This window comes from Gavia stellata, chromosome Z (genome assembly GCF_030936135.1).
Source record: "Gavia stellata isolate bGavSte3 chromosome Z, bGavSte3.hap2, whole genome shotgun sequence".
Taxonomy (NCBI): Eukaryota; Metazoa; Chordata; class Aves; order Gaviiformes; family Gaviidae; genus Gavia; species Gavia stellata.
The window spans coordinates 6864419-6882307 of record NC_082637.1 but is presented as its reverse complement, the minus strand read 5'-3'; the positions used below and the strand labels follow the sequence as shown (position 1 = coordinate 6882307).

At 35.3% G+C, this 17889-nt stretch overlaps 1 protein-coding gene across 1 annotated transcript in view; it reads left to right on the top strand.

The window, feature by feature from the left end:
• The window catches only part of PIK3C3 (phosphatidylinositol 3-kinase catalytic subunit type 3), an 83952-nt gene that overhangs the window by 39493 nt on the left and 26570 nt on the right, over positions 1-17889 (top strand). The window contains exons 20-22 of the mRNA XM_059833327.1: positions 2532-2616; positions 3731-3805; positions 14563-14731. Coding sequence (XP_059689310.1) covers positions 2532-2616; positions 3731-3805; positions 14563-14731 — 329 coding nt within the window. The remainder of the gene's footprint in view (positions 1-2531; positions 2617-3730; positions 3806-14562; positions 14732-17889) is intronic.

The window sequence follows — 17889 nt, the reverse complement described above, 5'->3', positions numbered from 1 at the left end:
TTAGTCTCTCAGCTGATTCTTGTGTCTATTGTTAGAAGACAAATTACAGCTTGAAACATAAGGGTATTTACAGCAGAAGTTTTGCTTTAAAGAAAATAAATCACCGCGTGAGTATCTCATGTCCTAAAAGTAATACCATTTAAATAATTAAAGTGTAATTTAGTTGTGATACTGAAATTCTGGCTTTGCTGTAACGATGAATGCTGAGTACATGACACTTTTCTGTACTGTTTTGTTTTAAAATGTTTCTGTCTTTCACACAGTACTTCTGGCTTGATACCATGTCAAAGTATGTTTTAATGATTTTTTTTTTTATGGAACAACTAAATAGTTTGGTCATATAATTTCTAAGTCTGTTTCCCTGCCATAGTGAATGTATAGATACTGTGTGGGGTTTTTTTCCTTTTAATTTTTACTTTTAGCAAACTTTCTGTGACTGTCATGGAATTGAGTCGGGACACATAATTGAATAGTGATACACAAAATACATGCTAATTTCAAGCACAGCATACAAGCTAGGTAGCAGAGCTCAGCTGGTTGAGATAAATAGTTAGATAAAAACATACAAAATTGCCATATGAGATATATATCTACTAAGCTAAGTTTTTAATGAAAACACAGCATGTTTATGTTGGATTCGATTTGTTACAGTACTTTATTTCCCTTTTTTGTAGTTGATACTGAAGTTTGCATTTGTTCGTAGCTCAGTAACTGGGAGCCAAAGCAAATAGCTCCCAACTACTGTAAACTTTCTGTTCCGTAAAGATTGTGATAAGCTATGTCTACACATCCAATGATCACACAGTTTATAAAGCGTTTTCTTGGCAATCCTTTGTAGTCTTGGAAATGTACTATTCATATTCCTGTCCATGATATGTTTTTATAAAATAATATATTTGGAAATGCTTGTGAAACTGTCATTTTGCAATTACTTATAACATCATATTTCAATCTAAAATAGGTGCCCCACTGTTTTAGTTGCTGTGCAGACATAAGGAGCAATTCTTCCTGTGAAGAATTGCTAATCTAAATAGACAAGATGCCAAAAGAATGGGATTTAAGATTACTTCACAGATCAGTGGCAAAATATGTTAGAGCTCAGATTTCCTATGCCAAAGCATGATAAAGTAGCTGGGCATTGTAGGCCAAGGAAATAAAAGCTAAAAGAAAATTTTTAGGTGTTGTGAAAATTTGGTTTATTCTTTTTGTAAATGTTCATTCTGGGTGTCCCAGCTGTATTAATAAAGATGGGCACTGCATCTAAATATTAAAAAATGGTTCAGTTCTGAAAAGATTTAAAGCAAGTAATCTAATCCCGGCTGGTAATGCAGATCTGCAGGAAAGAAAAGATGTTTTGATGTTTGTATGTTACTTACCTTCTGTCAACAATCTTGAAATTACAGTTCATGTTTTGGAAGTATTTCTGTTCCACACTCTACAGTTTAGCATTTGGATGGTCTGAAGTCTGTGTGTGGTTTTTTGATTTTGTTGTTGTTGTTTGGTGGGTTCTTTTCTGGTGTTGCGGTTTTTTGGTTTTTTTTTACACACAGCATGTAAAATTTTGGAGCACTGAAAGTAGATCTCTCTAGTTCCCTGTTAACCAGTCAAATGAAATCCCTAAGTGAAATGTGGAAGGAAATTTTTAACATACTCTTTATACTGTCAGCTTTTTTAACATACCTCAGAAGGGCATGTTCCTCTGTAAGTAAAGAAAATGAAAGCTTTCTCCAGTCCTTAAAATTCTGATACATGTAACAGGACTGCTTTTCAAGCAAAACTTTCCTAAATAGCCTGCAGGTACCTTCCTTCAGTATCTCCTTTTCTATTTTAAGATTCCCTTCATTTTTTCATTAGGATTTTGGTCACTTCCATCATCCAGATGCCTACCAAGCTTCTCTTCTGGTGCTTGCTTTGTGTTTGCTTACTGGAAGAAACTTGTACTTGGGCTTGGATATAATTTACCCATCTTCTGTCTCAGTCAAGAAAGACACAGTTTTCTTCTTGTCCACATTTCACAGGAAATGTGAAAATTTCCATTTGATCACTTAGATTTTCCTTTTAAACTTGGTAGCAGTTAGTTGTATTGAGGAATATGGAGACACATAATGATAAACCTTGTAAGAGTGTGTGTCCCAAATACCAGTTATAAATCTGAACTGTTAGTCCTGTTCTAGTTTTTTTTGATCTGGCATAAACAGTTTCCTGTGGAAATACTTTGCACTCATAGTTATTAATTAGTAACTTTTCAATGTATTGTTAATTTTCTGAAGCTGTTAGTGAAGAAAACTGCTCTTCAGTTTGAACATCACATCTGTTCCTATTGAGTGTGAAAATATGATGATTAAGACAGAAAATAAAGCAATACAAAATTAAATTGGATCTTACTAGGTTTTTTGGGAGTGATTGTTAGTTTAGCAGATTGTAATAATGGCCATTTATGGTCTTGATTTAAATGTGTTTTTCTACCAGTTCTAAAGATTCTGTTTCAGATCATGTGGAATAACTAAATATGTTGATGACTTCCCCTCCAGAACTTCTTCAGAAAACATGCACCTAGTGAGACTGGCCCTCATGGAATAAGTGCAGAAGTGATGGACACATATGTTAAGAGCTGTGGTAGGTTACAGTCAGTAACTTCATATCTGAAGTGTAAAGGACAGGGTAGATGAGATACTAAGACATTTCAGTTTAGATGACTGCAGATAGGGCACTGTGCATGTACATACTGTCAGAATCCCTGTGAAAAGAATAGTTTTGAGCCTGGCATGTCATACACAATTCCTCTCCTCAGCCCTCTTTTTCTGCTTTTTATAGGAGACAAATTAAATACTCTTTGCTTTCTAGCAATAATCTTACCTCTGCCCCCTCCGTGTCATGAGTTGGGGTCTTTATCATTCAGGGAGAGGTAAAGCATATATATATATATAACAGTAAGTCATCTGTATTTGAGGTAGGAAATTTTAATGTGTTTTTAAAACATCAGGTTTTTTGGGGGTGAGGCTACATTCAACTTCTTGTTCCATTTGGATGACAAGAAAAAGAGGTGTACTGAACTCTTGTTCAGTAAACTGATGGCTATGTTAAAATATCACATTTGCTGTTCATTAAATTAAAAGCAACTTCATTCTGAAAAAAAAAAATAAAAATCAGTTGTTGCTCCACAGTATCTTCTTTCCCCTTCTCTTTCTGAGGCGCAGTCTTTAGAACTGCTTTAAACTGGTTAATGGATGACAGTAAGAATAAAACCAGTTTGCATTAGTTCTAATTTATTTATCACTGCCTGGCTTACTACTTAGCTTGTAAATACTGCTGACGTATACGTACAGATTCATATCAATGTCTAATGCTTGTTTACAGTTGTCCTAAAAGATCTTAAGTTCAAAATGTGTACATTCATTTTGCTCAAAATACTTCATCTTCCTTTGAGGTATCTTAATCCCAATATTGAATTAATTTAGGCTTTTAGTGTTAAGCATGTAATTGTGTAGTAAGAAATGAAAATCTAGGCAGTACTGAATAAACTTCAGAGTTCTACCTTATTACTTCAAATGTTCTTCATACTGCTGATAATCTTGTTTATTCTTCACCAGCACCACCCCTGCCCACAGTCTCTATGGTATTTTTATTACTTGTGAACAAGAACTAAGATAATGTCATATACTGTTGTTAATTGTGTGGAACTTGTTGTTCTCCAGGAAAGGTACTTATGTTTACAATTTACTTGTTACAGCTGGTTATTGTGTAATTACGTACATCCTTGGAGTTGGAGATAGACATCTGGATAATCTTTTGCTAACAAAAACAGGTAATTTTTTTTAGCAGTATAACGTTATTTGTTTAATTTCTAATGTGTTGGTACAATTTTGTTTCATTTTTCTTTTGAGTATAACCTACTGAGTATTGTAGTTTAGAATATATTTTTAAATGTAAAGTTATATTGTCTCGTCTAAGGTAATATTTGATCCAGTGAATCAGAGATTAGGTTTAAACTATTAGTGTGAAGTGGCAGTTGAAGAATAAGAAAGCAAGCAGATTAATTCCTCTCTAAACACATTAGTAGGCAAGACATAATGGGTATCTGAATGTGGTTTTGATGTTGGTTTAAGAGCCGTTTATACATCTGTAGGTAATGGAAGTCTAACTTCACCTAAACACAGACATGTTTATAAACAGTGGGGTTTTTGTATAGTTTTCACTTGGCTTATTTTACAGTCCTGTGTTCTACCATCAGATTTTTCTACAGCTGGACCTGTAAGTTGTTTTCTGTTAAACACAAGAATTTTCTTGAGTGATGCTACCTTTTTTGAAAGTAGTATGGACATAGTATATAGTAAAATTTGACTGCCTTTACCTAAGACCAAGAAACTTTTCAATGTTACCTTAAACTTGGCTAAAATCATAATTGTTTTTTTCAGAACTCTTGGTCCAAAGCTGAAAAAAAGGGTGCATAAAAAATATTTGTAAAGTGACTTCAACCCCAACTATCCTAATTGTTCTTTATCAAACCATTTAATTTTTCATTAAATTGTTACATTCCTGTTTAGTAGCTTTTTTAACATGCTGTCAGAAAGCAAATTCAAGATCTACTAATTGGGTGCCAGTTGTACTTTAATAGTTATCAAATAATTCTGCTTTTTTTATGTACGCTATTCCAAATACAGTAGACGTTTAGACAAGGATTATCAGTAGTCATATGGAATTAGGTATAATCTTGATGACTTCACTGAGGTGTTCACACAAATTCTTGTCTCAGATTTGACTTTCTTTTGAATAAAGTAGTTCTGTGAGCTTTCCAGGTCTGTATGTTTTTCTGAGAAATTTACATGATATGTCCCAAAAGTGGCAATGTCACATAAGACCAGTCAGAGCAGGTTTCAATTCAGCATTTTCTACTCCCTGTGAATCTTGTATTCTTGATGAAACCAAACCACTGTACAGCAAAAATCCAAGTATTTCAACATCAGCCTAACTGAGCTGGCTGGACCATTCAGCTCCAGTTGAGATTATATTTTTATATATTTTTTTTTTAAGCCTTCTCTAAAAACAAAGAAGGAAATAGCCTCCTTAGTGTCCTGCTCATTACAAATTCGCAGGTGGGCGAGAGAAAGTAGTGGAAGTTACTGTTTAATCGTACATCCTTTAGTTTGCATCACAACCCTTGTATCTTGAAAGTTCAAGATCATTTGGACTCTCCCTAACTTGTTTTAATTTTTTTGGTTATTTTTTTGTTGTCATATGTATGCATTAATAACAGACCTGGTAGAGTGAATAATTCTAGCGATTCTAAATAAATAGAAGCTTTCTCTACTAGAGGAAATGAAAGATTTGAAAATTAAGCTACTTCATCTATTACAATCAATGCCTTGGGGTAGAGGGAAATTCAAGTGTTTTAGTTGAAAATGAGTTTGTGTATAGCTGTATGAATGTCACAAAGTGCTAACAACTCCAAAAAATTTTTCCCGTACAAGAAATGCTTTTGTTTGTTCTTTTGTTTTTTGGGGGTTTTTTTGCTTGCTTGCTTACTTTCGAACTACAGCTTCCGATCGGAGTTCTGATTCCTTGAATACCTTCATTATAATGATGAAGAGTTAGGAGTTGTGGTTAAGTGTTTATAGTAAAGTGAAATGTTTATTGTATGAGAAACATGTAAATAAAAAAATCTTACTTGGGGAAAAGAGACACATCCAGGTGGAAGGCTTGTTAGTTTACAGATAAGGCTGAAGCATATGTTTGAATCAGCATACTCTGTATGAAAGAGTAGAAAATCAACCTTGATTAGGGTAAAAGGTCTTGCTCTAAGCACCTGGGGGGACAACTAAAGCAAGTGTATTTTTTTCCTTACCTGCTTAGAAATGTACAACTGGGCATTTAAAAATCTGTCTTGAGAGGCCTTTATCATTTGTCTAAGGTGAAGGGTATAAATCTTTCCATAGCAGGCACTGCTTACATGCTCAGAGTAGTAATATTTTAGTGTTTTGATTTGGAGTAAAGTGCATCTTACCTGTTTATGTTCAAAAGTAAACAGCACAGTGGCTGTTTGGATTAGTGGAAGAATTTAATCAGTACAGCAGAGGGCAGTGCACATCCACGGTACATTCTGAGTCTGAAATTGGTTTTATCTCCTACCTGTGCTCTGTCATATAGAGAGAGAAGTTTTTTTGAGCTATCAAGAGAAATTCTTAGGTTCCAAATACAACAAAGGCTTGCTACAGAGGCTTGTTTCTTCCTAGATCCCTTAGACTTCAGTTGGAAAAAACTAACTTCCTTCTTCTCTTGAAGAATGGAAGCTATAAGTACTTTTCTTCAAAATTATATGACACTATATGCATCCTTTCTTGATGATATTTATTTAATGAATTGAAGTTTTCGAATAGGGTGAAGAGTGCTGAGTACAGCTGTGGGTTCACATACTTTTCTTGAATTTATATGCAGTATATATCATTACCTTTTTCAGCTCTACCTTTTAGTTTGGTGGATGTAGCCACATCTGTGTTGGACTCCTTCCAATAGAATTATTGCATCATCTTCTAACATACAGACATCTATGCTTATAATAGATATGGTATAATTTAAATATTAAGCAACAGATACTGCAGTTCATAAAAACAAATTGTTTCCCACTCAATGTTAGAAATGTGGGTTTTTTTGCCCTGTAGGATGAGAATGTCTGTTATCTGGGTGAAATAATTTCTGCTGTCTTTCATGACTGTTTTATGCCTCTAATTTTAGAAATAGGGTGACTTTTTAAAGTAGTCTTAAACAAGAAATCTAGATTTTCAGATTTTTAAATGCTGTACCATTATCATTCCAGGGCAGCTGTAGAAGTTTGTTTGGAAGCAGATATAGGGAACCTTTGGTCAAAACATCGTCATTTATCAGTAACATTAAAAATTACAAGAATACTTGCATCAGTTTCACAAATGTGCCTTAGCTTGTAACCTGAAGGTCACATTATGTAGTCGGTACTGTGTTACAGGAATATTTATATTCTAAGAGAACTTTCAACTTCTTACTTCCCTGGAGATGAAATATGTTATCAGTTGCTGTATGGTTTAATTTCTTGTTTCCAAATCTATAACAGCAGATATTATTGTGACTTGTAAATAACAAGACACTGTTTTGCCGCTGAATACCCAGCTTTAAGTAAACATCAGTATCTCATTGTAGGATTACAGACTGATTTATATATTAGTGCCAGTATCTGACTTACCATCTAATGTGCCCTTTGTTGCCTTGGAAGGAAGAGCTGGATGGTTGTGAAGCTGGATTGTGATCTAAGAGATGTAGCATGTTCAGTTAACTTTCATGTAATATGTTTTATGCTAGTATGTTTCAATTATGTCATGCCTTCCCTTCAAAATACTTTCTTCTGCACTTGTTTCCCACTCTGTTTTTGATTATAGAGTTGGGAATCTATCTTCTGATGTAACACCCAGATATGGATGTCTTCGTGTTCGCTAAGCCTTTTAAAGTCTTAAGACAGTCAGTACAGTGATCATGAGAGCTTAGATGGTGTTTCGGCTGTGATTGATAGACAAGTGAAGTCTCCAGGCCCATTTGAGATTTCTTAACAACATCAACTTGCTTTATAGACAGACAAAGGCTTCACAAAGGTCCTGTTCTGTTTGCAGGCTATGTGAAGATATTTTAGGATATCCTGAGACATTCAAATGGCATTCTTGAGTAGCACCGCACATGTGTCTGAGCAACTAATTCTCATCCTAGTGACTGACCAGCTTAAACTTTCAATAAATTCTAGGGACCTACATATAAATCCAAGTTCCCATTATAGGTTCCCTAAATACAGGTGCTTTGATCTGAACTCTACACCTGAAATTGCTCTGTAGCAGTAGTGCAGATTGCTATGTGGATAAAATTTAGGTTATTACTGAGGGCAGGTCAGAACCTGAAAGCCACATTTGCTTTTAGCATCATGTGGAGATAGGTGAAAGAACTGGACCGTCTTCTCATTTAATGCTTAGAGGTAGGGCTGTGGTCTATCTTCAGTGTGAAGTGCACCAATTGACATCTGATTTATTCGTCAGTCTCAGTTAGAAAGGGTTGCCAGGTAAGACAGCAAAAAAGATCTGAACAGTTCCATATGTGAGATGACACCATGTGTTTGTACTTCCAGTGACTTTCAGTTAAAACCATCTACCCCAAAGCAGGTTTGAAGATGACAAAAATGGAGAGTTTAAATCCTATAGTTTTTCCTCCTGTATCAGTGCTTAGATAAGTACACTTATAAATACATTTATTAGTGTTGCAAACTTCTGTCACACGTAAAATGCAGTGGAATTTTTAAATATGTTTTTAAATGTTACTGGTCTTGATAGAGGAACATCCTTTTTTTTAAAAAAAAAACAACCCACACTAAAACTAACACATACTATTATCCTTTAGATTTCTCTCTGCACCTCCAATTTCCGTGATGCCTACTGGAGAGAATATAAACTTTTAGCTGTTGGTCTGCTAAAACATTTTCTCTTACAGGTATCTTGAACAGTATTTCTCATTTAACAATACATATCTGACATGTTGTTTTTCTTATACTGTGCTTGCATGGAGTGTATTTTGAGAATGGACAGCTTGAGGTGTGAGGCGGGGGAAAATTACAATGCTTAGCACAAGCTGGGTCCTTATCCATGATACAGATGATGATAAACTTTACCTCCAGCTGTTTCTGCATACTGAGTTTAAAATCTGTATCCTGAGCAAGTCCTTAACAATTCATGCTACTGTCTTCCATTTTTGTGTAGTCTTAGAAAAGTTATAACATGTAGCTGGTGAAAATGATGACAATTAAAGAGGCATTCTGATTTTTTTCACCATGGCAATGCTCTGTTAGCAATGGAGACATTTTGACGGTAGCATCAGAATTTCCTGGGAAAGCCAGGAGACCACTCCATCCATCCACACGCTTTCATCAGAGGAATTTTTATCCTATTGCTTCAAATCTAAAATAGGAATTCAGTTAAAATAGTCACTAAATTGTACTTTTTCTCTACGAGACAGATTAAAATAATAGCGGCAGTTGCAGTTTACAGAAAATATACTGAAATTCAGAGCTTCAGGGTTTTTGTGTATTGGTTGGGGTTTCTTCCCCTCTTCCCAAAAGTGGGAACAGATAAGTTTGGAACAATTTGTAAGGCTTTCTTACCTGTTAAAAGACAATTACCACCAGACTTACTTTATTTTAGTAATTGCATCTAACTTGCTTTGCCTTCCACATTTTGTTTAAGGATTTCACACCTCTGTGCAGGTTTTCAGTAGCTTTTTCTAACAGTCCTCTGGTGAAATAAGACAATTTCCGTGCTGCTGTATGGGAACTTTCTCCTGTACTAAAATGTAGGCATTAGCAATAAAAGTGATGGACAAATCAGCCTCTCTGGTTGCAGTCAGATGTTATTGGCTATTGCAAGCACCAGATATCAATTTTTAGTCTCCGTAAGTCCATGCTTCACTTAATCAAAGACCATTTCACTCAAGGCTGAAAGGAACTCAGATGGACTTTCAAATCCCTCATGCCCTGACTGCTAGTCAGGGAAACTTGCCGTGTTTGATGCCATTTCCTTGAACTCTCCAAGGGCCTGTCCTCTTTATTCCATATGTTAGAAAACCAGGTGTTCAGTAGAAAAATGTAGTCAACCTCATAAAATTAAAAAAAAAAAAAGCTTAAAAGTACACAACACTATCAGCTTTTAGGTTTTGAACAAAATAATTTTGTATGTGCATGCTGCATTATTGCATATTCCTGGAAAGATCTCATCCTCTTCCAGTCAGTAAATGCCTTGTGTCTTGCTTTTTCTACAGTAAAATAGCTTAAACAGGGAGTGGAAAGTGATTTTTAAGGCACTGTTTTTTAAGGTGAGACTGTATTTGAAGTCATTCCAGCAGAGATTTTTTCTGCTTCCTGAAAGAAGGCTAATGTCATCTTTCAGACTTTGAGGAGTGAGCCACTTTCAACATCAGAAATGTTTGTCTGAAGCTGTGTGTCTTGAACTATATGTAGGTGCCTGCTCAGGCCTCAAAACAGGGTGGGAAGTTCACTCATACTTACCTGTAGGCTTAAGGTGTTCCCTGAATTGTTATGTTTTCTTTTGTCAGATGCCTAAAATCCCCCATTTTTATAGGGAACTCAACTTTCTAAATAGGTGTTTAAAGGTTTTGTTGTCTAAATATTAGAAATCCAAGGCCTTTATATCTAGCCTTAGAAGAATGTAAGAGGCTCAGAAGATGAAATCTGTTTCACCTGTTGTCTTGAGTAACTTGTCTTTTAGTTTAAAACATGACTCAAACAAAAACCCCTCACCCATATGATTTAGAAGTCTTTCAGGAACAGTAATAAGCCAAAACAAGAAGTCCAGTTTTGTCTTTAAATTAAAAGCATGTCTAATAATTAAGAGCCCTTTAAATTAAGATGTAATAAATCTGAAGAAGAAATATTAGAAGCTCAGGTAAAAACAAGACGGTCTAAGAGATCAAAGTGTATGTGTTGTGGCACTGACACTGTATCTTGAAGGAAGGAAATGTAATTGTTTTATAAAACATGGAAGTTCAAGCCTTTAGAAAATGTGGTGTTACACAAAGTTCACAGGCAGTCTAATTTACTGGGAGGATAGATGATAAATGTATATAAATACCACGCTATGAGTATGAATTACTGTTCATAGTGAGGGTGATGGAGCACTGGCACAGGTTGCCCAGAGAGGTCATGGAGTCTCCATCCTTGGAGATACTCAGAAACCGCCTGGACGTGGTCCTGGGCAAGGCAGCTTGATCAGGGTGTCCCTGCTTGACCCCAGGAGGTTGGACCAGATACCCTCCAGAGGTCCCTTCCAACCTCAAGCATTCTGTGATTCTATGAAGTAAAGTTTTTTAAAGAGTCATCTTCTAAATTCAGTTGAGAACGTAATATTTCCTATCAACCAAATTACATAATTTTCAGGAACATCCAAATACAAACTGTGACACTCCAGAACTAAAAAACTCAACTTAACACCTGCCCAAATAAGATGCTGATTCTCCTGTAGACTGTTTTTCAGCTGTGATTAGTAGACAAGGCTATTTTTTAAGTATTGTCATATCTGAGACTGACAAATTTCAAATGAGTAGCATTTTGAGGAGCTGTGCTCTTGAAGAAAAGACATGTTTAAGTTGCCAAAAAAAATACGTAAGTTACTGGCAGCTTTTGCCTCCATCCTCACAGATGTGAATCAGGAGTGATGGCTATGTTAGGAGTCAATGTGCTATTCACAGTGAAAGTCAATTCTTACAGAATAAAAATTCTGATTAAATATATTTTTTCCTCTTAAAATTATGTCTTCAGTAATTTCTAGATCAAAGTGATTTTTTTTTGTTTGAAGTTCATATAATCTACAACAGTTGCTTTACATAGAGCTGGAGTGTTCAGGTTCCTATTTGTATCCTGCTCTTTCTGCTACTCTTTCTGACACTGCACCTTGTCAAACAGGTACCAGAAACTTTCTCCAGACTTGTTCTTTTAATACAGCTTGTACTGAGTGATAGTCTAATGATTGCATTCATTAATATCGTAAAAGTGGGATGTTCAGTGCTTATACACTGATACAAATTTTACTTAGGATGTTCATTTGAGATACTTGAAACTTTTTATCTTAGTATTAAAAGATTACAAGTCATCAAGTTTATTCACTTGATAAATGTATTATTTGTTGACATTAATATTAATAATATAAACTTCACCTAATTTTCAGTATTAAATATACAATTTCATTTGTCCAAAGCAGGCTTGTTCTTCGTTTGTTCCAATTGTAGTTAAGTCCTCGAGGAGAACATAAGTTAGGCTTCTCTGTAGAATGTTCTACAACTGCAGTACTCCCTCAGGCTGGCTGGTCAGTCTTTACCGGTGTAGCGGCTTCAGGCAAGCACCAAGGGGAGCCTTCTGTCCGCATTCTGTAATGTGGTATGCTGGATTAATTGATCTTGGAGGAGCTGCACAAATGAAAATGAGTTAAGTCTGCGTTTAATACATGGATTTGAAAAATATTAAATATTAAATATATTTAATGTATTTAAATGAAAGTTTTTGACATTTTGAGTCAGCCTAAAAATCTGTTGAATTCTCAAGTGTCGCTAGGGAAGCTATAATGTTAATGCAGGATGGCCTTATCTTACACTTTCTTTTATACTTCATTCCTAAAAATGAGTAAGTAAACTATTTCATATCTAATTACTTTATATGAACATATATCAGTCAGCTATTAAAATGTTTTTGAATGTTTTAGATGCATCTTTGTTACCAATTTAAATTATTATTACCTCTTACTCCCTATCTCCAGAGCAAACTAAAAACAAGAATTATTTACTGCCACAAGAGTTATTGTTTTATTGAAAATGTTGTCTCTTGACTCTTCAAGGTGACAGGTTTGAATAAGTGAATAGAAAACAGACCTCCCAAACCTTTTAATTAAACTTTTTTGTAACTTAGTGGTGTGGGGGGTGTCTATTTCAAAGTGCCTACTTCAAAAACTTAGTGTACGAAAATGAGTTCTAAAAGTAACTCCTTGAAAAAACTATTGAAGGAAGGGAGTTGTTTTTTTAGCACAATTAGGTATGCAAAATGTAATGGTTGTGGCATTTATCAACTAGCAAATACTTTGCCTGCTTATTAAACATCCTTGTGATCTCCCTTAGAAAATTGACTGTGATGGAATTTGTTTCTTGGGTTGAAGAGTGCTTATGACAGATCTCAAGCAGCCTTCTCTGATGATAGAACATTATTATTCAATGAAATGGTCAAAGAGAGGTTACTAATTAAAAAACACTGTCTGTTCCATGTTTTCCAAGAGTGATGAGCACCTAAGCTTATGAAAATATTAAAATGAATACAGATGCTGCAGGTTAAAATACCCCTTGACAAACATCTGTCTACAGTGCTGTTCAGTTCCATAATTCTGATGCAAGACTCCGCGTGTGTTCTGTGCTATCCGTGACTGTCTAGATAACAATCCTGCTAATAATTTTCTACCTTCTTGTTTAAAACATCTTCCATCTTGTATCTACATTTCATTTTCTTCTATAAATTAGTCATATAAGACTTAAATTTATTAATATCACTGGGTAGCTTTGCTTTGGATGCAAAACTTCACTTACCTAACAGTTCAAACACACATCACCTTACTTCTTAATTTACTTCCTGATACCTCATTACTGCGGAGTTCAGGAAGATGGTTTCTCTCTGTCCTAAGGAAATCACTGATCAGATTTCATTTATATATTTTTTTATATTTTTTTTTTTACATAAATGCTTCTTGGCATATTTGAATTCTTACCATCTTTTTGTAATGCAGCTCTGGTATGACCCAAGTCATTGTTTAAATTATGCATTTCAAACTGAAAATTTGTTTACAGAACATTTTCAAAAGCTTTTTTTGCTTTATAAGGTCAATATTTTCCATGTAAGAAGTGAGTCAAGAATGTTGCTAGAAACAGGCTTCCTAAGAATTATGAATGGTACTATTTTGATTTCTGTTGACAACATTTTTGTATGTGTATTTATATATTATTTGATCTTCAGATTATCTAAATGTTTTAGTAGGATTTTTTGAAGTTGCTGGTGTTTGAGTTGTTTATTTTGTCACCTATTGCATCTCACCTATGGTTCAGTACTATTGAAAGGGAATGCAGTGAATACTCCGCAATAAAGGTCTGAGCAATATTGTAAACAGCATGCCTGCACACAAGTTCTTGATAGGAAGGGAAGTTGCCTTGTGCATTTGAAGCATGAGATGTATATAGTTTTTCTCAAGTTAATGCTGCAGAAACACTTTAAATGAGAAGGGAAGGGTAGTGATAGAGTGATGTAACTCTTGCATTTTAGTACTGAAAAAGTGAAAGACACTTTGGCACATTTGAAATACAGTTTCAGAGATGGAATTGTAGCGATGTTTCTTCAAAGTATTTGAAAACTTGCTAAATTTTAACATAAACAACTGTTAAAGAATTTTGAAACAGCTTTGAAATCTTCTTCAGTATTTAGTGGCTTCAAAAGGGGTTTCTTAGGATCATGAGTCTTATTTTCCCTTTGGTAAATTTAACGTACAACTAAACATATTTGATGCCACAGGAACCAAATGGGATACTAAAAGCAAGGCAATGTGTGTATTAATTTCTTAATTTGCTAAAAAATTCTAAAGGTGGCATAAAGAATTAGTATTATCTATTGTGTAACTGTGCATTTAATATCTACTGACCAGTTTCAAGATTGATTTAGTCTTTGTGAATATACTCCATATGTTTAAAGAAAAAAAAAGGCAAAAAACCTCATCTTGTTTGTTAGTACTTTTAATGAATTTGAAATCAGCTTTACTTTTCTAAACCCATAATTTCAAATTGGCAGCTGAAGGTATAAAATACATGGTTATAAGCCTTACAGGAAACAGTGAATTGTATTTTTGAGAGCTGCTTAGCATCTTCTAGAGATTGCACTTAAAGATTTTTTTTTCCAAGTTTTGCATCAAGATTTGATACTATATGAAGTGTTGAAATCAGTAATTATGCTTACCTTTCCTTCTCCTACAGGTAAATTATTTCACATTGACTTTGGTTACATTTTGGGTCGGGACCCTAAGCCTCTACCTCCCCCAATGAAGCTGAATAAGGAGATGGTGGAAGGTATGGGAGGCACGCAGAGTGAACAGTACCAGGAGTTCCGTAAGCAGTGCTACACAGCCTTTCTCCATCTCCGCAGGTAACAATACTATTTTGATGCTAAAATTTATTAGAGCCAGCGTAAAGCAGGAGAGGAATAAATGAATCAGAAAATATTTCTGTTGAAAATTCAAAACTTGTTTGAAGCCTGAACGTAGACACAAGAATTGGTACGAAACAAAGGAATGAAAACATCACAGCACTGGTGGAATGTGGAGCTTGAATGTAATTGTCCTTCAAGTCAAGGTCCCCAGTTTTGCTTGCTTAATAATCTAAATAGCTTTTTTTCGTAACTCCTGTGGGGTATTAATCTGTATCTTGCCTTTTGGATATGTTTTTGCCCTTAAGCAACTTCTTCTGTGATTATTGATTATCAATTAACTGTTCTTTTAACTCATTTGCTGCTTTATCCTCCTTGTCATTACTCATTTGCTGCTTTATCCTCCTCCAGTTTAGATTAGTGATGATCAAATTCTTTGGCTTGAAGATGGCATGCATAAGCTTAGTTGGGTTCAGGTCCTGTGGGACAAAAATTAGCTACTTGTCGTGACAATCATGTATGTTAGCAGTTTCTGTAGATACCCAGAACTGTGACAGCTAAAACCTCTTCAGACTGTATTTATTTACAGACCAACAGATCTCTCCTTTAGACTTGGAATCAGCTTCACTCTTTTGCAGTGACCATATCACTTACCATCAACTTTCTGAGCCAAGTAGCTCAGCTTTGTTCTGTTTGAACAGAACGCAGGTAAGCACTCTTGAACTGTCCAGTGACTGATTTAGTACATCTTCCATGGAGATGAAAGCATTTCACTTTACTATCAAGATCACATAATGTAAACCTCCAAATATGGGGGAAAAAATTAGTAATATGAAAAGCATATGTGAGAAGTACATGTAGTATGAAAAGTGACGCTCGGAAACGAACTTCACAACTCACACAGAGTTATAAAGCAGGCATGTTTATTGCGGCGCCGGGTGCACGGGGATTTCTCCACAAAGCTTGCACACAGGGTTAAAATCATGACAGGTATTTAAAACAGTTAACAAAGTTAGTTACGCCTACTGCTGCTACTCCTTAATAACTATTGGTTAATACTTTTCTTACTTCATCTTAAAGTTACAGTTCTCTTTTAATTCACCACGCATGCTCAGAGAGTAGGGGGCTAAATTGGGTTGGGGCTTCTCTAGCTAGGAGGTGTGTTTTTTAGTATTAAAATGAGATTATAATGAGACAAGTTAACTCTAGGGCACTATTTTGGCGGTCTTCTATTTTTCTACGATTCGTCCTTGCGCTAATCATTATTGCTAGTTAGCAGAGAGTCAGTGAAGACAAACTTTATCAGCAGAGACTCAGTGGAGACAGTCTTTATCTCTAATATGTCTAAGTAGCAGGTGCAGTTGTTACAAAGTATCTTCTCTACACTTTTTTTTCTTACTTTTAACCCTTGTTTCTCACGATGCCCTGTAACAAAAGTAGGCAGTCAATGATTTGAAATAAAAATGCTACATGTAGTTTTCTCCTTACTAAAAGCAGAAAGAGTAGGGAGTTCGTTTATGAATTGACATTATTAATGGATTAAAAGCAATTCAGCAGCGTGAAAAAACAGCGGCATGTTATCAGCAAACAATATTAATGACTTCAGAGAACAACCAGGAAGGCTAATATATATTCTATGTTCTAAATGTTTCTTAAAACTGTTTTGTAACACTGTATTTCTTATTTGTGAAATAGTTGAGTTGTTTTTATAGTTTAAACCTAGCTATTTCAATGGAAAGGACTGTTGCGTCAGTGAAGGATTATCCATTGCATCAATTTTAGGTAATGATTTGCTACAAAGATCATCATTAAGCATGGAGTATAGCAGTAATTTGGGTATAAAACGAAACTGTAAATCAACATAGTTTCATTTTTAATGTCTGGGATTGTAGTTGTAATTATAATCTCTCCAATATTTGTTCAGTTTAATAGGAAAGTATTTTTAAATGGTTCTGGGTAAATACCTTTAAGGCTTTCAACAAAGATAGCATAGAATAATATTGGTATTACTATAACTATTACTTTAAGCAGCTAGAACTGAAAATGATTAAGATTACTTACTTACTGAAAAAAGAATAATTAGAGGTGGAATGGCTTAGTTCTGCAGTTCTGCATGTTGATACAAACCCGTTCACAGATACTTCTTCCGGCCAAGTGGTGTGAAATCATAACCTCTGATTGCTAAGACAAAATGCAAACTCTGTCTTCTCCGTCAATTTGTGGTTTATTCTTTCTTCTTTATTTCCCTGGGGTATAAACAGTTCTCTACATATTTCAAGTGCTGTGTATCACTGTTTCAGGATTCCTGGTGGAATATGGATGTTGCATAGTGAAAACAAATAAAAACAATTTAAAACTTATAAATGGAAAAATAGTTTTGTTCATTGTTTTAGGTTAGAAGCAGTTTGGCATATGATCATTGGCGTGTGTTTTTTTTGTTGTTTTTGGTTTTTTTCGGGGGGAGAGAGAGATGCTTTTCACTTTTTTTACAACAATAGTCATATGTGTTTGTCAGCAGTGCTCTAATGAAGGAGCAGCCTCTGCGTTCTGAATGTGTTACAGGGCAAATTGTGGCTGGCAGCAGAACTTGCATCCTCACTTGGGCTGTAGCAGCCTTCTACACCTTCATTATACACGTTGAGCCTATTTAAAAATGTTCAGGTCCAGCATCAACATTTGAAAGTTTTTCCCAAAGTGATGTTCTAGATTGTACGGATTTCCCCTGCGTTAGTCATGTGAGAAGTTTGGTGTTCCATTTGAGTTAGTAGGCACAGGTAGGGACAAAGGATTGGGAAGTAACAGGAGACAGAAGCTGTAGTTTAGGCTGAGATACTTGAGCTGTATGGATGGGGATTTCCAGCTGGCTGGACCAGAGTGTTTTTTTCCAGTCTGTTCACAATGGTATGGTGGACAGAGGAGTCATATAGATCCAAATGAAAAAAACTATAGGCAACAAGTGGAAAGCTGTGAAGGCCATTGGGAAGTGCCCATTCTTTGGAAAGGTGGTAGCTAGGCGATGCAAGGTCCAGATAGTCTTCTGAAAAGGTGGGGGTAGATGGTCAAGAGGGAAGAGCAAAGGTGAAACTGGATGGGATCTGCAAGGAAATACTGTTGGAAGAATAAATACCATAGTTCATTTATAGATAACTGGGACATGA